At 29.6% G+C, this 18,780-nt stretch overlaps 7 protein-coding genes across 7 annotated transcripts; 4 read left to right on the forward strand and 3 right to left on the reverse strand.

Annotated features, from left to right (window-relative positions):
- The first annotated feature begins 667 nt into the window (after positions 1-667).
- Positions 668-1,648, forward strand: BX663DRAFT_457708 (4-dihydrotrisporin dehydrogenase). The gene is made up of 3 exons (XM_051523888.1): positions 668-877; positions 976-1,076; positions 1,154-1,648. Exons 1-3 carry the CDS (start codon positions 683-685, stop codon positions 1,578-1,580), a joined length of 723 nt encoding a protein of 240 aa, XP_051380964.1. The 5' UTR covers positions 668-682; the 3' UTR covers positions 1,581-1,648.
- Positions 1,649-1,709: 61 nt separating this feature from the next.
- On the reverse strand, positions 1,710-5,977 carry BX663DRAFT_476002 (protein transporter). The gene is made up of 13 exons (XM_051524258.1): positions 5,801-5,977; positions 5,549-5,723; positions 5,396-5,484; positions 5,051-5,326; positions 4,569-4,985; positions 3,299-4,475; positions 2,990-3,168; positions 2,845-2,944; positions 2,679-2,768; positions 2,354-2,613; positions 2,114-2,295; positions 1,961-2,040; positions 1,710-1,866 (listed from the first exon to the last, which is right to left on the reverse strand). The coding sequence occupies exons 1-13, from the start codon at positions 5,930-5,932 to the stop codon at positions 1,733-1,735; spliced, it is 3,291 nt and encodes a 1,096-aa protein (XP_051380965.1). The 5' UTR covers positions 5,933-5,977; the 3' UTR covers positions 1,710-1,732.
- A 1,544-nt stretch (positions 5,978-7,521) lies between these two features.
- BX663DRAFT_438345 (uncharacterized protein) lies at positions 7,522-8,603 on the forward strand (the record flags this gene model as incomplete). Its single annotated transcript, XM_051523272.1, has 3 exons — positions 7,522-7,744; positions 7,991-8,180; positions 8,243-8,603. Coding segments are annotated over 3 exons (774 nt in total), but the record flags the coding sequence as incomplete, so codon positions are not given.
- Positions 8,604-9,230: 627 nt separating this feature from the next.
- On the forward strand, positions 9,231-9,551 carry BX663DRAFT_515917 (uncharacterized protein; the record flags this gene model as incomplete). The annotated part of the gene is made up of 1 exon (XM_051528511.1): positions 9,231-9,551. A coding segment is annotated over exon 1 (191 nt), but the record flags the coding sequence as incomplete, so codon positions are not given.
- Positions 9,552-10,902: 1,351 nt separating this feature from the next.
- On the forward strand, positions 10,903-11,908 carry BX663DRAFT_438298 (uncharacterized protein; the record flags this gene model as incomplete). The annotated part of the gene is made up of 4 exons (XM_051523267.1): positions 10,903-11,081; positions 11,140-11,217; positions 11,305-11,467; positions 11,561-11,908. 4 exons carry the CDS (start codon positions 10,903-10,905, stop codon positions 11,906-11,908), a joined length of 768 nt encoding a protein of 255 aa, XP_051380968.1.
- Positions 11,909-13,216: 1,308 nt separating this feature from the next.
- On the reverse strand, positions 13,217-16,390 carry BX663DRAFT_515922 (uncharacterized protein). Its single transcript, XM_051528512.1, has 11 exons — positions 16,143-16,390; positions 15,898-16,071; positions 15,732-15,841; positions 15,413-15,672; positions 15,253-15,336; positions 15,003-15,154; positions 14,632-14,921; positions 14,401-14,557; positions 14,149-14,333; positions 13,864-14,065; positions 13,217-13,787 (listed from the first exon to the last, which is right to left on the reverse strand). The coding sequence occupies exons 1-11, from the start codon at positions 16,270-16,272 to the stop codon at positions 13,438-13,440; spliced, it is 2,094 nt and encodes a 697-aa protein (XP_051380969.1). The 5' UTR covers positions 16,273-16,390; the 3' UTR covers positions 13,217-13,437.
- A 1,459-nt stretch (positions 16,391-17,849) lies between these two features.
- BX663DRAFT_515927 (uncharacterized protein) lies at positions 17,850-18,271 on the reverse strand (the record flags this gene model as incomplete). The annotated part of the gene is made up of 2 exons (XM_051528513.1): positions 18,171-18,271; positions 17,850-18,027 (listed from the first exon to the last, which is right to left on the reverse strand). Exons 1-2 carry the CDS (start codon positions 18,264-18,266, stop codon positions 17,851-17,853), a joined length of 273 nt encoding a protein of 90 aa, XP_051380970.1. The 5' UTR covers positions 18,267-18,271.
- Between the last annotated feature and the right edge of the window lie 509 nt (positions 18,272-18,780).

An 18,780-nucleotide genomic window follows, 5' to 3' on the forward strand; every position in this document is an offset into this window, starting at 1 on the left:
AAAGAAAAAAGTTTAATCATCATTGGTGTTTATCAATAAATAATCTTTATCTATGCTATATAATTAGCAATTTGATGTTATTATGTAGTTAAATCTTTATTTGTATAAAAACTCTTGAAGTTAGTTATAGACCTCTGTATTTAACATATGTTATAAAGTATAAACATATAGATATATAATATGAACATAATGCCTAATGCAATAATAACACACTGACTATTTACATATATTAATATATGAGTTGCTCAATGTATCATATAGTATTTCAGTAGTTTTGTATATATTGATTTAACTAATCACTCAACAATTCAAATATAAAAAAAAAAAAAAAAAAAAAAATACTATCGTAGAAATAATAAAATAAAAGACTTGCAAGTTTATTTTTTCATCAACAATAATTGATAAAAAAAATACTATGCTGACATATTTAAAGATAATCAAAGTTAAACTATGGACGCTCTTAAATTCATTTTCATCTTATTTTTCAATGAAAAAAAGACAAGTTTGTTGATACAATTTGAATCCGCTACCCCTTCCCCTTTTCTTTTTTTCTTGCTTAAAAGTTTTTTCCGAAACAGCACTTTATTTTTTTTCAAGCTGTTATAAAATAAACTTTTTTTTTTTATCTTTCTCTCTTTTTCTTTTTCGTTTTTTTTTCACTATTATTTATTAATTTAACAACATGGTTCAAACATTTATTGTTACTGGCGCTTCGCGTGGTCTTGGTCTCGAATTTGTAAAGCAAATCGCTGCTAAAGGTGATACTGTTTTCGCTTGTGCTCGTAATCCTACTGCTTCTACTGGACTTGAAGCCTTGTCAAATAAAAAAAATGTCTTTTTAGTTCAATTGGATACCAACTCCGAAGAGTCAATTAAGGTAATTATATAGATATATATATATACATATATATATATATATAAGTGAGTAAGTGAGTGAGTGAGAGAAAAAAATAGAGTCATAACACGTTGTTGTAGGCTGCTGCTGAAGAAATCGAATCCAAGGCGCCAGAAGGTGTTGATGTCTTGATCAATAATGCTGGTATCTGTGGTACCATGAAGCTTGATTTTGAAACCTCGTAAGTTCCTCCCCTCCTCTCCCTTATATATATATATATATATAAATATAATAATCCATTAATTCTCTTTTATATAGTTCTAAAGAAGAGCTTACCAAGGTCTTTGAAACAAATGTTGTTGGTATGAATGAAGTCACAAAAGCATTTGTTCCTATTATGCGTAAGCGTGGTCAAGATAAAGTTAAGAAGATTCTTAATATGTCTTCTATTCTTGGTTCTGTTGCTAGTATGCAAGATGCTGATGGTTGGGGTTTCAGTCCTGCTTATTGTATCTCTAAGGCTGCCTCTAATATGCTTACCAAAATGATGGCTAATAAATTAGGTAAAGAAAACTTCGTTGTCTATGCTTCCCATCCTGGTTGGTGTCAAACCGACATGGGTGGACATGCTGCTCCCACTACTACTGAAGATTCCATTCGTGGCCAGCTTGCTATTATTGATAGATTAACTGAAAAAGATAATGGCAAATACTATGACTTTGAAGGACAGACTTTACCTTGGTAAAAGAAAATAATACGACACTAGAATAATAGATAAATATAAATATAATAAAAATAGACTTAATTTTACATAAAATGAATTTCTTTATTATTTTATTATTATTTTTATTATTATTATTATTATTATTATTTTTTTTTTTTTTGAAAATGCATATTTCAAGTTAATTTCGTATAACTTGGTGGTGCAATTCTTCGTCTGATCATTTTTACAAAATATAAAGGACAACTACTCACTGCTGTAATAACAGCCACTTTCCATACAAATCGAGCCGTTAAAATGAACTTCATATCTAATAATTTAAAATTAATAAGCTTCTCATTAACCCTTTTTTTAAAAAAGAAAAAAAAAAAGAAAAAGAAAAGAACTTCCACATCGAAACATACCGAAATAAGTGGGTAATAGCCACATGGATCCGAAATAAATTAAGACAGTAATAATCTCTGCTAAAACCATATAACGATGCCTAATCGTAAGACAAAAAGTAAATCAAATAAAGTTATCTACATATACATATTTATATATATTAAGCGTATTACCATGTATTAATTTCTAGGGCAACCATTAACAATTCATTGCAAATTAAAGCAGTGAAAGAGATGGCAACAATATGAATAAATTCATCTTCAAATAAAATGATAGATAAAATCATAATTGCACCACCTTGATACACACTGATTAATAACCAAGTAAAAAAAGTTCTATAAGATAATGATCGTCCCTAAGAAAGATATATTATTATTTTAATCCCTTAATACATACATCATACAACACGTTACCTTTGTTAGATCCTTATAAAGTTCAGGATACATCAATGCAATTTCTTCACTCACATCTTGATCCAAGACTAATGAAAATACTGGAGCATTTGTATAAACGGTAGCATAGCCTACAATTAACATGCCCTGATATAAAGCAATAGGAGCAAAATAGAATAATGCAGAAAACACGGCCTGCATAACAGAAATAATTAAACCACGATGAATAACAAATTGTGACAACTTGGCAGATCTCTTATAGCTATTTCTTCCATGCCATACTATATTAAATATACATGAATATTCTACACTCTTGTATATATATATATAAAACTATAATACTTACATAAAAGTTTTGTTAAATAACTAAACTGGGTAACTGAGAAATCGGCGGCCAACGAAGCTTGCTTTCCTTCTTTTCCTACAATGCCTACACCTATACAAAACAACGAAATTAATTATTATTATTTTTTTTTGTATCATAAAAAATAGGAGAGGATAATAGAATTTACCAACATCAGCTGCCTGAATCATACTAACATCATTACCACCATCACCAATACAAAGAACTCTTTTCTTGGTATATTCTTTGATTAATCGAGTTATATCAGCCTATAAACCCAGTTAGTTTATTATTATTATTAAAAAATGTATTACCTTTTGAGTAGGAGAACAACGACAGCAAACAACAACAGGCATTAGAGTCACTATTTCAATAAATTCTTCTACAAAGTTATCTAGACAGACTTGTAAAGACCCACCATCAATTACTAAACAATGATCTGTTTTTGTTCTTAGACTATCGATTTCATCTGCTGCTTCCATAGCAGTTTTTACTATCCATTATAAAAGTTAGTTTTACATATACATATAAATACACATATGTATTCTTCAAAAGTGATTCCATTCTATCTCTCTCTCTCTTTCTTTTTTTTTCTAAAAAAATTACATATTTGTATATATTACATTTTGATATAGTATGAATACTCTGATTACGTGAAACCAATTTTGACGATATAGCAATACAAGTAGCTGTTTCAATCTTATCTCCAGTTAGCATCCATACCTTTAAGCCAGCATTTCTCATTTGCTCTAATGTATTCTTAACACCTTCCTGTAATTTATCTTCTACTCCTGTTAATCCAAGTAATTCTAAATTAGATTCCAACACATCCTCTATCACAGCTTGTTTTAGAGTACTACGATCATGTAATGAAACTTCTGCCTCATGGTATTTAGCAGTGAACTGTTGGTAGGCTTCCTCTGATAGATGTTTCTTGGCTACTACAAGCGTACGCAAACCTTCTCTTGCCATATTATCACATTCTTCATTCAACCAATCATTATATTGAACAATTTTTGACATCACAGTATCAGCACCCTTTTCATAAAAAGTAATTTCTTGAGTCTTTTGATTCTTGACAATAATTCCCATACGCTTTGTCTCACTTGTAAATGGGAAAATATTTAAAACATCAAAATGAAGCAGTTCTTCTGTCGCATCTACGCGTAATTGAATTGCATTGACATCTCGATGAAATAACGTTAAACCCATATGTTCTGTCCACTTTACGATAGCAACTTCATCAGGACTAGAGGCTTGATAGCTAATCTCTCCATCTATGTTTATGACTGGGGTTACATTGTGACAAAGAGCAAGTGCTTGTACAATATCACTCACTCGTACAGAAATATTTCGTCGACTTTTGTTCGTTATATTTGCAGAATTGGTTGTTACAGCATCTTGTAGTTGTGTGTTAGAGGCCGATCCAAAGATACTTACAATATGAGTCTGAATTTCATCCATTGTATCAAGACTATAAGACATTGTACCCATATGTAATTTTTTTAATTCCATGTCATTTTGAGTTAAGGTGCCTGTTTTATCCGTCAGCAAATATTCCACTCTGCCTAACTCTTCAGGGAGAGTACTAGTTCTGACAATAGTACCATTAATTTCATTATCATGTTCAATTTGATGTGAATAGACTGTCTTTCCCATATCCAAATTAACACGTAAACCAATTGGAATAATAGACGAAAATAAAATTAAAAATCTAAAAACATAAATGTACCACACGCCTCTAAAACCATTTAATCCGACCATCATTACAGACAATCCAAGCGTGACGATAAACAATATCTAATAGATAAATATAATATAATATAAATAAACAAATAAACAAACAAAACCATTTATCTCCCTTTATCATTTTTTTTTTTTTTTTTTTTTTACCTTTGCAAGTCGATTAATTTCTTGATCTAATAAGCCTACTTTTGTTTTTGGATGATTTGTATTCATAACAGCTCTTGTATCCTTTCCTGTATAAATAACAAATCCAATGACTGATCCAGATGCAAGAACTGTATTAGTCCACATAGTATTCTCTACACCCAAGGGTTCAATCTGCTCAGCACCTGTTACTTCATCATTGATAGAGATGGTGCCCACAAAATTATGAATATCTTTATGAGGTGCATCTGCATAGATATGTCCCTTTATATTTAATAAGTCTTGATCTGAAGGTAATCTTTGTAAAGAAGATACAGCTAAACGTAATTTCCAATCTGTTTCACCATCCAATTGATCTGTTCGAATAAAACTTGCACCACTTTCCTCTGTTGTGCGTAATAAAATCATATCTGCAGGAACCTAGCATATTAAAAAAAATTAGAACTCTTTTATATATAAAAATAGATCTTTTTTTTTTCATTTACTCTTTGATCTTTCATGATATGAATCAAATCGCCTACTCTAATTTTTGAACTTGGTATATTTTGAATGCCAGAAGGAGTTAGTCTACGATAAAGCTGAGAATTTGCTTCTTTATCACGTTTATAGCGTTGATAATCATCAAGCGCCTCTTTACTAATCGTAATGAATAATACAAAGCATAAAGGACCAAAATAAGTAAGAATATAACCTATTTTTAAGGCAGGAACAAACTGAGATAAAGCTACTAATAAGAAATAGAGATTAAAGAAGATGACAAACTTTTTTTTAAAAAAAAAAAAAAATTAGTTGATGATTCTAATTAGATGATTTTAACTTTTTTTTTTTACCTGTTCATATAACACCACAGGTAAAAACGTAATAACGTTATATTTTTGATTTATAATAACATTAGCTGTATATTTCTTTTTTTCCTTGTCTAATTAAAAAAAAAAAAAGTTATTGTATTATATATATTTTTTTAAAAAAAGAATAATAATTACCATTTGCTTGAAGTGGAATAGTTCGAGGAGAATAAACTTTCTTCTTTCTAAATCTAGAAAAAAAGCTAGGTCGTTGTTTCTTATCCTGTTTTGAGATTAATGTCGGTGAACGTCTGGTTGAATTTGTAAGAGAAATGGAAGTTCGTGAAGAAATAGATGAATCAATAAGGTTAATCTAACAACATTGAAGCTTAAATGAGTTCGTTTATATATATACAAATATGTAATTTTTTTTTTTTTTTGTTCTCTTACAGCCGCTTCTTCATCTAATAAAGGATCTTCATCACTATGTATGGAGTCTGAAGTGCGTTGCTTTCTTATATCATGTCTACTGGAAAAAGGCATTAATTTGCGAAGTGCAATTGGTCGAGAATCTCTAAACATAGTTTAATTTTGATTCAGCCTTTGATCCTCAAGGGAAAAAAAAGGAAAAAAAGGAAAATATATGCATATATAATCTATTACTTTTTTTTTGGACTTGAATATGAAAAGATCGGCATTTAAATTTAAATTTGTGAAGGTTTAGTAGAGTATAAATAAAGTTGAAATACGATTAAAGAAATTTTATTTAAAAAAATTAAATAATGATCAATAAGCACATAGCTTTTATATGCTATTTTGCCCTGGTCGGATCGCTATGAAAAAAAAAGGAAAGAAAAACCCTTTTGAGATATAAAAAGGAAAATGTTAAAGTGTATGTATGAGTGATGATAATTAACTATCAGAAAATCATTGTTGTATTGAAAGAGGATGATGGTCAGAGGGTTCAGGGATTTGGGAGTGAAGCTAGATAGTCCATCTCCAAGCAGAATTGCACATATGGAAGGCCAGCGTATGAGCCAGGCATCAATTGATTTTTTCACTTTCTTCGTATGGAATGTTGATGGTAATAGATTCAAGAGATAAGAGAGTGGATCTTCAATAGATTTGGGCATCTGAAGGCGGTTGTGCATATGTAAACAAGAAAAACTATGTGAGCGTGTGAAGAGTTCGTTTGGATGGAAGGGGCAGGCTTGGGGTTTACCAAGAGGTAACCAACCAAGTCACCATCGCACGCAACGAAACTGTTCACTTCTTGTCATTGGTATCGTGAGAATAGGTTCGTCAATCGGATTGTTACGGCAATGGGATAGAAGTTTCGAATGTTTTTCTTGTAGTTTTGAGTGGTAGCTGTCAAGTAGAAATCGTCTTCGTTTCCTACTAAAATCCTTATGAGACGTAGTGTTAAGATTTTCATTGCAAACTGATATCCATAGAGGAGATTTGGATAATTGGGACCATTTTGATTTAGTTTGAGACTGTATGTATGGTAGCAATTTCGTCAATAATGCATCATTTGGTAGAAAGGAGGATCTAAAAAGGAATTGTGCTTGGAGTATTGAAATATGATCTTTCATGTTAGGTAAATTTGTTAGGTGTAACATTACTTTGGTTGAGGTGAAAGGTCGTCCACCGAAGATTTGACGCATATATTGATTTTGGCAGTTTTCTAGAGAGCGGATTTCTCGTAGGTTGAAGGTTGTGATTGCTAATCCATATTCTAATTGTGGTCGAACTATTTGGGCGTAAAAACGAGCTGAAAGAAGGTGGTCAAAGCCATTTTTATTTACACCAAGGGTAGTAAGCTGTCTCATCGTTCCAAGTGCTTTATTGATGTTTTGTTGGTTAGCCAACTACAGTTTTTACACTTTAAATTTGGACGAAGTTAGTTTTTTTTTTTTTTTTTTGGACAAATCAAAATCAGTTTCAACTATTTGGTTTATTTCCCAATCCATCAATACACTTTCGGTCTATAACCATAAATATCAACGCTATATGTGCATTCCTTTCACTGTCACTTCCAGGGAATTATAATGACCAACTTAAGATATTTCAACGTGTTGTAAGATTCGATAAGTCAAGGTTTTCAAAGTATGTCACTTATGATTGAATTATTTTGACACATGCTCTAACTATTCTATTCATAAACTAGTAATGATCTTGAACCAAATGGCAATAACGATGTTCTCTTTGGTAATATCATTAGATCCGATGGCTTTGATCTAGATTGTCTTTTTTACAAAAGAAAAATGACTATAAAGGACCTAATTAACGGCCTCCAAATAAAGTTGTCAGATTTCAACTACCAAGAAGTTCAACAGCAATATCAACCCGTTTTCATTGATCCAGGTAGAAAGTCCGTGTTTACTGCTGCTGGTGGCTTAAGTATTCAGAAGCACGCTTTGACGCGCTGCACCACAAAAGAGTACTACCATTACACCGGGTCTACGAAACATACTTCCAAACAGACAAAGCTGAAAAAAGAACAAGGGTTTGACAAAATCGAAGGTGACATTGCCACCCCAAAAACGTCAAACCTAAATTCTTATAAAAGCTACGTCCAATATTTGTTTAAACATCTGTGTATCTTAACCAACCTCTATGGTTTCACTACTACGAAAGATAAATTCTTCTTGTATCAAGGGAGACAGAGAGCTCCCGAGATAATGACTAACATGATAATAAACGGTGGCAGCAAATACAACAAGGCAAAGAGGGTAAAGAAAAAGAAGAGAAAGAAAGAAGAAAAGAGGAGGAAGAAGAAGAAGAATGGGGACATATCTTTTTCTTGTTTGAATCAAGTTTGCACCAAGTAAGTAGTTTACTTTTTCTTGTTTGTAAATGTTTCTTATTATTATTTTTTTAAAAAAAAAGACAAAATAAATGGAAGCCTATCAAGTATCAGCAAGACAGTACCAAAGTTCCTTTGATTGTATTCGGTAGTGGAATGTTTGGTAAAGATAATGTAAAGTTAAAAGGACTTAGATGTGGTATCGTCGGCAAACTCTATAAATTATTAAAAAAACGTGAGGCTGAAGGTCAGTTGATTGCTACTACAATTGACGAATTTAAAACCTCGAAAACATACAGCCTCTGTTTCTTTGATGATTTGAAAATTATCAGCACAAAATCGTTTAAAGGTGTAGCCGTTGTATGTTGCGAACGATGCTCCAAAGTATGGCAAAGAGATTCTAATGCAGCCAACAACATGATGACGATTTCAAAGTCAATTTGATCAGGAGAAGAAAGACCAGATGTCTTTACACCTAAGAAAAAAATAATCGTCGTATCAAACACAGTTTTCCTTTTTTAGGATTCAGATTGTTACAGGTAGACAAGTGTTATTTATTCCAAATCATTTGAAAACTAATTTTTTTTTGTCTAAATTCCCTTTTTGAATCTGTCCAAAAAAGGTAAACTAAATATTTAAAAACTTATTTTGATTCGTCCAGAAAAAAACTAACTTCGTCTGCAGGCCCAATTCGTTTTCCGTGCTATTGATTTACCGGATGATACTTTGCTCGCTAAATTACTTCCTGAGCTTCAAGCCTCTATCTTCAACACTCAATGGTATAAACTCATTCAAACACCATGCTGAAGACTCTGTGCCACCAATTCCATTCCGTTAGACCAACGCTCCTTTCGAAAACATCGTCAAGAATTTCTTGAAGAGAGTTTTCAACAACTACATGACGAGACACATTCTGTTTTGCTTTCCTCTTGCCGCCATAATCTGATTATTGACCCGATACTCTGGTTACCCATGACACACAGTGAGCGTAGTCGAACTATTCGATAGCGTCTTGGTTGGTTACCCAGAGGAATACCTAAAGCCTGCCTATTTTATCCTCATGTACACTTTAGTTGGTCACACGTTACTGAATGCTTGCACATGCACACTCGTTTATGCTTGCCACGATCCATTGCAGATCCCCTTTCCTTTCTTTTAAATCATCTCCCTCAGCATAAGCACCGAAATTCTCAGAATGTTTCTGCTTGGTTCTATCGCTGGCCAGTTATGCGTACCATTCTACAGGAAATGGATTACTTAATGCACGATAAACTACCCCCTCCACTTCTTGATCCAGGCAAGAAATTACTCAACTGGTTGTCTCTTTAAACTTGAAACTTGTTAGCAATATTCCCCTTTCTTTCTCACCTTCTCTTCTTCCTTTCCTTTACCTTTTTACCTCTTGTCCCGTAAGAGGGTTTTTAGATACCTTTTTTCACATAATTTGAACTGACCTGGGCAATCCAATATAATAAAGATATTATGTGCCCATAGGTCGCTTTATAAATTTTAATTTATAAAAATAATATAAAAAAAAAGGTTTAATCGCAGTTGGCTAATCACTTGAGTTAGATAGAAGCTTTGAATTTATAGAGACTTTACTACTGATCATTAATAGAAGAAGAAGAAGAATGATATTATATTAACATTGATTTGGCCTATTCTCTCTAAATTTAACGTCTCGCTTTTTATAAGTACACAAGATGTGATAGTTGTATGTCGTTCATTGATATTAATTATCAAGATCCAATAGGATAAATTTATAAAAAATATTGAACTATTCCTGTCAATAACCAACAGACTAGGGTAAAAAGGAAAAAGAAAACCTTTTTTTCTCCACTTACTTTTAATGTATAAATTAATATTCCGCTGGAATAAAAAAAAACAGCCCTTTTTTTTATTATTTTTTCCATTTGTATTTTATTTTATTTTTTTTTTCTTTTTTATTATTATTATTTTCTATTTGTTTTCTATCACTTATTTTTTTTCCCTTTTTCCTTTTTTTTTCTCCCCAAAAATATACTATATAAATAGAGCCTGATTTATAAACAGTTCAAACTAACAAAACACTAAACAAAAAAAAAAAGAAAAAGAAAAAAGACGAATAGTGTTGTTGTATATGCTTAATCATAAGAAAAAAGCAACAGATATTATATTAATAGTAGAAGCCCGCAGCCAGCAAGCAATAACATATAGTTACCCATTTTTAAATTCCGAGAAATAATTTGTTATAAATTTTAAACGAACATGGTTCAGTTAACATTATATGGTGAACGAGTATTAGATCGTATTAATATGATTGGAATGTGGGTAGCCGCTATTATATGTATTCATAACTTTTTTATATGTTATCGGCACTATAAACGTACTCGTGGTTTCATGTAAGCATAGATAGCTGAATATATATTATTTCGCAATCAAATAATAACAATTCTTATTGTTAGTCACTTAATGAATATGACTCAAGTCATTGTTCTCTTTATACACCGATTTATTTATGGCATTGTACCACTATTTGAGATTACAACATGTGCATTTTGGCCTTTACTTGTGTCGTACGTAGAAAAATAAAATAAAATAATTCTAATAATAATTTGACATTTTATTAATTTTAAAAACCTTTTTTTTTTATATGGTTACAGTTTATGGCATTTAAGTAAGTTAGTAATATATATATATATTATCATGTAGTACACAGAAAAATATAACTTTTTTTTTAGATTATATACTTATTTATTCAATCATGTTTAAACGACTTATTGTAATAGAATCTGATAAATATTCTGTTTGGATCAAAGCAGTCGGTATAGCTTTAATTACTTTACGATTTTCTGACTGGCCATATGAATTAGCCTTTCATTCATTACAACAAGAAATCATGACACAACAAGTTGCATTTGGATCTAATTGTCTTGCTCAATGGTAACATTTTTTTAATAATGCTATAGTAACGAATTATGCTTATAACTCTATTATTCAGGGGTAAAGGTGTTATCATATTAAATTTTGTAAGTGACATTTTAGCCAATTTATTTCTAAGTGGCATGTTTGTTAGAAGGTTTTGTATACATTTTTGATATAATAAAATAAAACAAAAAAAAAGGAATTAATATAACTTACTTTTTTTTTTTTTTGTTTAATATAGATTATATGTTCATATCCTAAATTCTCGTAAAGTGATGAGTCATCAAAATCAAGTGATTGAATATATTGCACGCAGATCCTTAATTTGCTTGATTCTAACTCTTTTTACTAATTTTACAATGAATCTATTTAAATTGACCAATTTTATGGGCAATCGATCTGATGTAAAGTATACTTTATGATATGATATTATTAAAAAAAAAAAAAAAAAAAAAAAAAAAAAAAAAAGTGATATATTAACCATGGTCGTCATATAGACTTTTACACCCTATTTTGAAATTATTGAATCTTCTCTTTTGGTCGAAGCTTTAAGAGTAGATTATACACGACTTCCCGAACAATCATTTTGTGAAAATTGTGGTGTGATTATTAATTCGATTGGAAGTAATAACGAAGGCAACAGGTCGCAACCAAAACAAAGTAATCCTCAACACGACCATCATATTAAATTACCGACAAGATCTTTTACAGCTTCTTCCATTTATACTGACATAAATTTACCTTTATTTATTGAGGACTGCAGTTCCCCAGATCAACAGTATCCACTCGATTCAATAAGTATTCATCAGGCTGATACTCGAACTACTATTACGTCTGCACAATAATATATAATGTTATTTATTTATTTTTTAAGAAAAAAGGAAGTTATATAGACTTAATCGCTCATATACCATGACTGGACGTTTCATACATCATTCGTGTAAAATATACATATTTGTATATAAATTCAGCAGGATCTGAGATTGTAAATATATACCTTATTACATAATACCTAATGCTACATACATATAAACATACGAATAAAATAATAATAATAATAATAATAATAAATTCCTCTTCTTTTTTTTTTCCTATCCCCAACAAAAAAGATACTTTTTTTTTTCGGAAATTAAATGTTGAAAAATATAATTTCTTCCCCTGTTTTCCTACTTCATTTACATTATACACACCGACCTTTTTTTTTGGCACAAAGTGTGACAAATTTGATGAGGTTGTTTATTGAAGTCTTTTTAAATCACAAAAAAAAAAGATCTTATTGCATACCTTAAATATCCTAGTTGTAAGAGCTTTATTATTTAGAAGTCTTTTTTTTTTATCTCTTTAATCTACTTTTGACAACGGGATCAAAATTTTTCAATCGGATTAAACTCAAGCGAATAGGGTGAAAGACACAGGCAACCATAGTAAACGACATATGATATACTTTTTTCAATATTCTTTGCTTTATAGATTGATGCATTATCCATCACCCTTATCATGTCCTTTAAAGTCCTCATGTTTGTCCAAAATATTTAACGTAGTTGCAATAAAATCAAAGTAATAGCCAGTAACTATGCCCGTCGTTCTTTTCTTTTTTTTTTTTTTTTTGCTGTAACTCCGGTTGCCTTTCATTTCTTAAAAGATATCCATTTGTACTTTTTACTTTTATATTGATTACGCCACAAGAAGAAATAGCATCAAAGATTGTTGTTGGCTGAACAACCTCAACTCGAGTTCCTTTCTTTGACCAAGTCATCATCTTTCTTTTAATGTTTATATAAAATTGCAGACTCATCATTATTTTCAGAACCTACGTCAGTCTCCTTTCAACGTTGATCCTAGTCATACCTCTTTTCTATGCTTTTAGGCAGAGTTTCTTTTAGAATAAAAGTGTGCTTTTTTTTATTTTATTTTATTTTATTTTATTTTATTTTTTTTTTTTTTTTTTTTTTTTTTTTTTTTTTTTTTTTTTTTTTTTTTTTTTTTTGCTCTCGTTCAGAAGGTTTAAGATCTAAATAGGTATCAAAATTGGTAATACCGTCAAGAAGAAAATTGTGCTTCATCCACTTCCATATTAGTAACATCGTTACGAGTCTCCTCAGCAACATTGCCTTTTCCATCTTGATGGTAGATTTGTAAGCTGATATTTAATTCGACTTGATTGGTAAAAAAAAAAAAAAGAACAAAGAAAACAACTCCAAAAATGGACTATTATTAGTGCTGAATTTAAAGCTAAAAAAGTAGTGTATACATAAATATACTGAATAATTATTATATTATAAAAGAGAAAAGGATAAAATATATAAAATCTAACAAATATACAAAATAGAGAGTCTGTCTATCTATCTATCTATTTATATAATATAAATAAATCCTATTGAATGGTACACTGACAAAAAATAGGAGCTGGACTTCCTTGAGTCCTTGACCAATTATGATCAATTTCTTCATTGGAGGGTGATATTAAGGTTGACATGGCTACGGTTGTAGACATTTTTGGTAATTCCGGTATTGGTATTAATTCTTTGTTCAATATATGAACAGCTTCTGAATGATAATCTTTTGTATCCTGATGAATAATACTGATATCATCGCTACTACTATTTCCATTACTACTATTGACTATTGTTGTAGTTGCGGACGTATGTTCTTGATGAGACTTCTTTTTTCTATCTTCCCAAATAGATAAATTACACTTTATATAATCTACAGAAAATGATAATTCTAATACATGTATAAATATATGAGAAATAGGTATCCATGTATATGTATATGTATAGAGAGAGAGAGAGAGTTTTACCTTCTATGTAATCACTCACACTTTCAAATAATCCAAGTGCAACATATCGAATAAAACCAATCTGTGAATCTTCTAATACAATTAATGACCTATCGTTTATAGGTGATACATTCATGCCTAATTCACGTTCAAGATCACCTTGAGAGACAAACTCTTTGACCAAGATCTGCGCCCATTCAAAGGCTCTTTGAAAAGGACGTGCCTGAAGAAAAAGAGATAAATCAATATGATGGTATCACATCTAAAAGTATAATATATGTATATAAAAAAAATAACAATAATTACCACATTGCTAATATCAGCACATTTCATTAAACCACTGCAAAATAGCAATCTTTCTTCTAAACATTGAGCAGATTCCCATTTATTATCTATGAATCTTTCTTTCTGTTCTTTAATTTTCTTTACATAGTCACCATGTAATGCCATATCCGTTGCTAAAATGCTTGTAATTACAAGTTTTCTAAATTCTATGATAGTAAAGATTTTTTTTAAAAAAAAAAAAAGAAAGGAAATAGATCTGATTCCATTTTATACCATTGTATTCCTCTTTTGTATTTGATCCAAATATCAAAACTTGTTGATCATTCACAAAATTATGTTTCTTTAATAACTGAAATAAAGCCATAGCATGAAAGTTTTCTAATACGGATTGATCATTATACAACAAAGCTAAAGGAGCCGAAGTATTGATCTAATAATTAAACACTTGTAAATACATAAATATATTTACATATACACATATATATTAATACTTGAGATAGTTACTAGGAATGTATTATTGACACCAGGATGCGCTGTATCATGACCAATAGCAGCTATTAAGACAGCAAAGATATCAAGAGGTCTTAAAATAGATTGATAATAAGCAGACAATACTGATTTTTGTGGCAATGATGATGATGAGGAATCATTATCTCTAATAAAAGGTAATAAACCCATTTGACATAAGAAATAATATAGACATTGCAATACATCGACAGCATGAGCAAAATTATGATACGTATTTTCATTATAATAAATATTTGAAAGGTCAATAATGAAATTATATAATTGCTCTATCATAATTTTATATATATATGTGTGTATATAGATATAAGCTGTTAAATGTATCTATTTCATAACTAATCGATATTTACCTTCTGTAAATAAAATTGTTACTTGTGGTAATTTAAATACTTGAGAAATGATAATCACAGCAACATAAACCAAGTCTTGATGTGATAGATCTAATGAACTAAAATCCCATTTAGATATCTTACATTCTAAGCTTTCTCTAACAGAAGATTCACTATCAATATGTATACATGTATACATATATAAGGAGCATATTTAATAAGGAGAAAGAATTATTCTATAGGTGGTAATAGATAAAGAGGAGTTATATACCTTGTTAATTGTTTCCATGTAGGTAACAATGCATTCGTATTAGATGTTAATGGAATACAGTTATCTATCATTACTTTTGTAAGGCTAATATACATACATACATATATATATATAATGTCAATATAATATACACATGTATACATCATATCTATTTATATACTTTGTATTCTTTGAATCAAATGCTTTCATTCTATCTAATAAAGAAGTGGAAGACGATAGAGTGGATAAGGATGAATATTGTTGTATAATAGGTATATCAGAATAAATAATTGAACAAGTAGTAGTTTCATTTGTATAATGACTATGGCTATGGCTATGACTATGACTATGACTACGACTACGACTACGACTACTACTCCTTCTTCTTAGAGAATGATTTTGTTCATATGAAAATGATGATTTATGTTGTCTAAATAAGTTCTAATCATACATGAAGTTAGTAAATACATGGTAAACTTTGTCTACAGTATTATCAATACCAAAAATAGAGTTTTTATCACGTTAGGTTTTAATGGACGTAAAATATAATCTGTTGCTCCTGCTTGTATACAATTAAGCATAAACTGTGAATTATCATTCGTTGAACAAACTTGAATATATTTTGTTAATATAGTGTTTGTTTGCATGTGAATTTATTTTCTTTACCAATAATCGGTATAGGTTCTGATAGTGAAGATAGTTTATCTATTAACTGAGCAAGTAATTCAAGTTGAATGTTTGGTAATTGAGTTTCATCTAATTCAACAAGTAATAATAAAGTTGTTGTTGAAGATGACTTTATATAATTAAGACAAGATTCGAGATTAGTAGCCTTATAAACTATTAAATATATTTTTAATAAATAATAGTCATTTTATATCTTTTTTTTTTTTTTTTTTTTTTTGATTTACCATGCTTGAATATATTTTGGAGTAAAGATATGGTATCATCTTCTTCATTATTATCGTTTATTATGTGAAAAGGTTCTTCTTCTTCTTGTTGTTGCTTTAATAAAATGATTGTACATGCTTGTGGGTCCATTTAAAATTAAAGGAAAAAGAAAGAAAATATATTTTTTATTGCAAGTAGCAATATTTTATTATTAAGGGACAGAAGGAGGAGAAATGTTTGATTTGAATTAAAAAAAGAAAAAAAAAAAAAAGAAAAAAAAACCTTATAATGTTTGTAAGACAGAAAAAAAAAAAAAAAAAAAAAAAAAAAAAAAAAAAAAAAGAGAGGGAATTTTATATTCACAATAAAAAAAAAAGGAGACTAGAATTATTGGTTTTTCTTTTTAGCAGGTCTCCTTTTTTTTTTTCCTTTTTTTTTTTTTGCGGATCAAACTTTGATACAAAATAAAAAGGTTTTATTTTTAAATTTTTTTATGCTGGTAATAACATTCTTTACTTTTCTTTCCCTTTTTTAATATTCAAGATAATCAAACATGTATCGAAAAATGGATACGTGTGATGAATTCAATTGCTACAATCTTCAATAGATTTAGTATGTTTGACTGACTTGTAATTCGACTAGTCAAATTATCGTTTTTGCTTAAAACTATCAACTTCAATCTTGGATCTGAACAAGTCAATAGAATTCATGAATGGTATAACTAACTGCTGAACAATAAGAATATGTACAAATAATGGCATTATTCTTAACTAAATAATAGCCTTTCATTCTATGTCTGTCCATCATACTGAGTATGTATTATATCAGGACTATTAGCTCTATTATTTACGTCCTCGACCTTGATATATGTTATCTTTATTCCTATCTCCATCTCTCTCTCTCTCTCTTTTTTTTTTTTTTTCTATTCATATTTTAATCTATTTACCACTCCTTTGTATTTTATGCATAGCTTCAGTTAATGTTCTTATTACTGCTATTCTACTTTTGTGTGTATGTGTGTGTGTTTAAATAGCCACGTTATTCTAAAAGATACTTGTGGTATTCCTAAAGATGAGTATCATGAGCTGACTTAGAATGATATGTTTCTTGACTAAATAAGCGGTTCATAAAAAACAACACATGATAGTTTTTTTTTTTTCTATTTAGATTCTTCTGAAACTCTTATGGTCTACTTTGACAAATAATACCCAACAATACTTTATCATTTTTAATAATATATAGTATTTAGTCATCTTCTCTCAGACGTGTTCAACAATTTCCTTATAAAGATACACATGAATAAATAAAAATATCCGATTTTTAGAACTATTGATTCAGTCCTGTTGGCTTTTATTATACTGTATTAAAGCTAATCATTCTTTTGTTCTTCTTACTAGAGAGCAACATAATCATATCATTTACGATACTTACCAGCTGGTTTACAGAACAGGAATAATGAATCAAATAGGATGACAAATACTGTAAATATTCTTGAAAAAAAATTTTTATATAGAAAATAATAATTTATGTAATAACTTTGTGCTTTTAGCAACATATGTATAGAGAAGAATAAAAGAGAAAGAAAGAGAGAGAGAGAAATGTAGATACTATATTATATACAGAGCACTTAATGACTATATATATATATAAATAAAAATAAATAAATAAATAAAACCATGTAATTATACAAAACAAAACAAAACAAAAATAAACACAATTTTTCTTCTATTAATGCCAGGAATGAAGCTCTTCTGGATATTCAATACCATGAACATCTAAAAGAGTTGCAAGCTCTGTTTTTTGTCTTTGCTTTTTCTTTACCAATTCTTGTAAATGAGTAGCTCTTCTTTTCCAATACCTTAAATGATCATCCTTCTCTTTTAATTCTCTTTTGATTTGACGTAACTATATATAATAGTATTTTTGGGGAAAAAAAAAAGATAAGGAGAGGAGGGAGGGAGGGAGGGAAAGAGGAAGGAAGAGGTTTTTTTTTTTTTTTTTATTGATAATCAATATGTATATACGGAAGAGAACTATTTAATGCTTACATTTATTGAGGAAATGGAAGGCTCATTTCCATATTTGCTTTCAAATAATGATGTCGTGTACATATGACTTGTAGCATTAAGATAATCTAGCATCATCTGTCCCTTCTTATCATGGATTGGACTGTCATCTTGACTAGAAATAAGGACTGTTTGCTTAACTGTCAATACGACCATATAAAACTTTGTAACTGGTTTATAAACTATATTTTGGAAAAAAATGAGAGGAAAGGTAGTGAAAAAACAAAGTGAGGAGGTAAACAAGGTAAGCCCAAGACAAGTAATTGAGAAAAAGAGGGTCATAATGGATTCTGTAATACTTTCTGTAGAAGTCATTAGTGATATTAAAATGATATAAAGATTGGGCAGAAAAGAATAATAAAATAAAAAGAACGAGAGTGTATATATGAATTAAGAACGGAAAAGTGAACAAAAAAAAAAAAAAAAAAAAAAAAAAAGAAAATAATTCTATTATAAATAAAGAATGTTAAAAAGATATATAAAGAAGAAAAGAATTTTATAAAGACTGTTCAATAGTAGAAAAAAAAAGGGCATTTTTAACTTGAAGAATTTGATCTCTGTATTGTTTATGTTTACAACAAAATAATGGTTG

Source organism: Cokeromyces recurvatus (assembly GCF_025118155.1).
Source record: "Cokeromyces recurvatus strain NRRL 2243 chromosome Unknown BX663scaffold_20, whole genome shotgun sequence".
Lineage (NCBI taxonomy): Eukaryota > Fungi > Mucoromycota > Mucoromycetes > Mucorales > Mucoraceae > Cokeromyces > Cokeromyces recurvatus.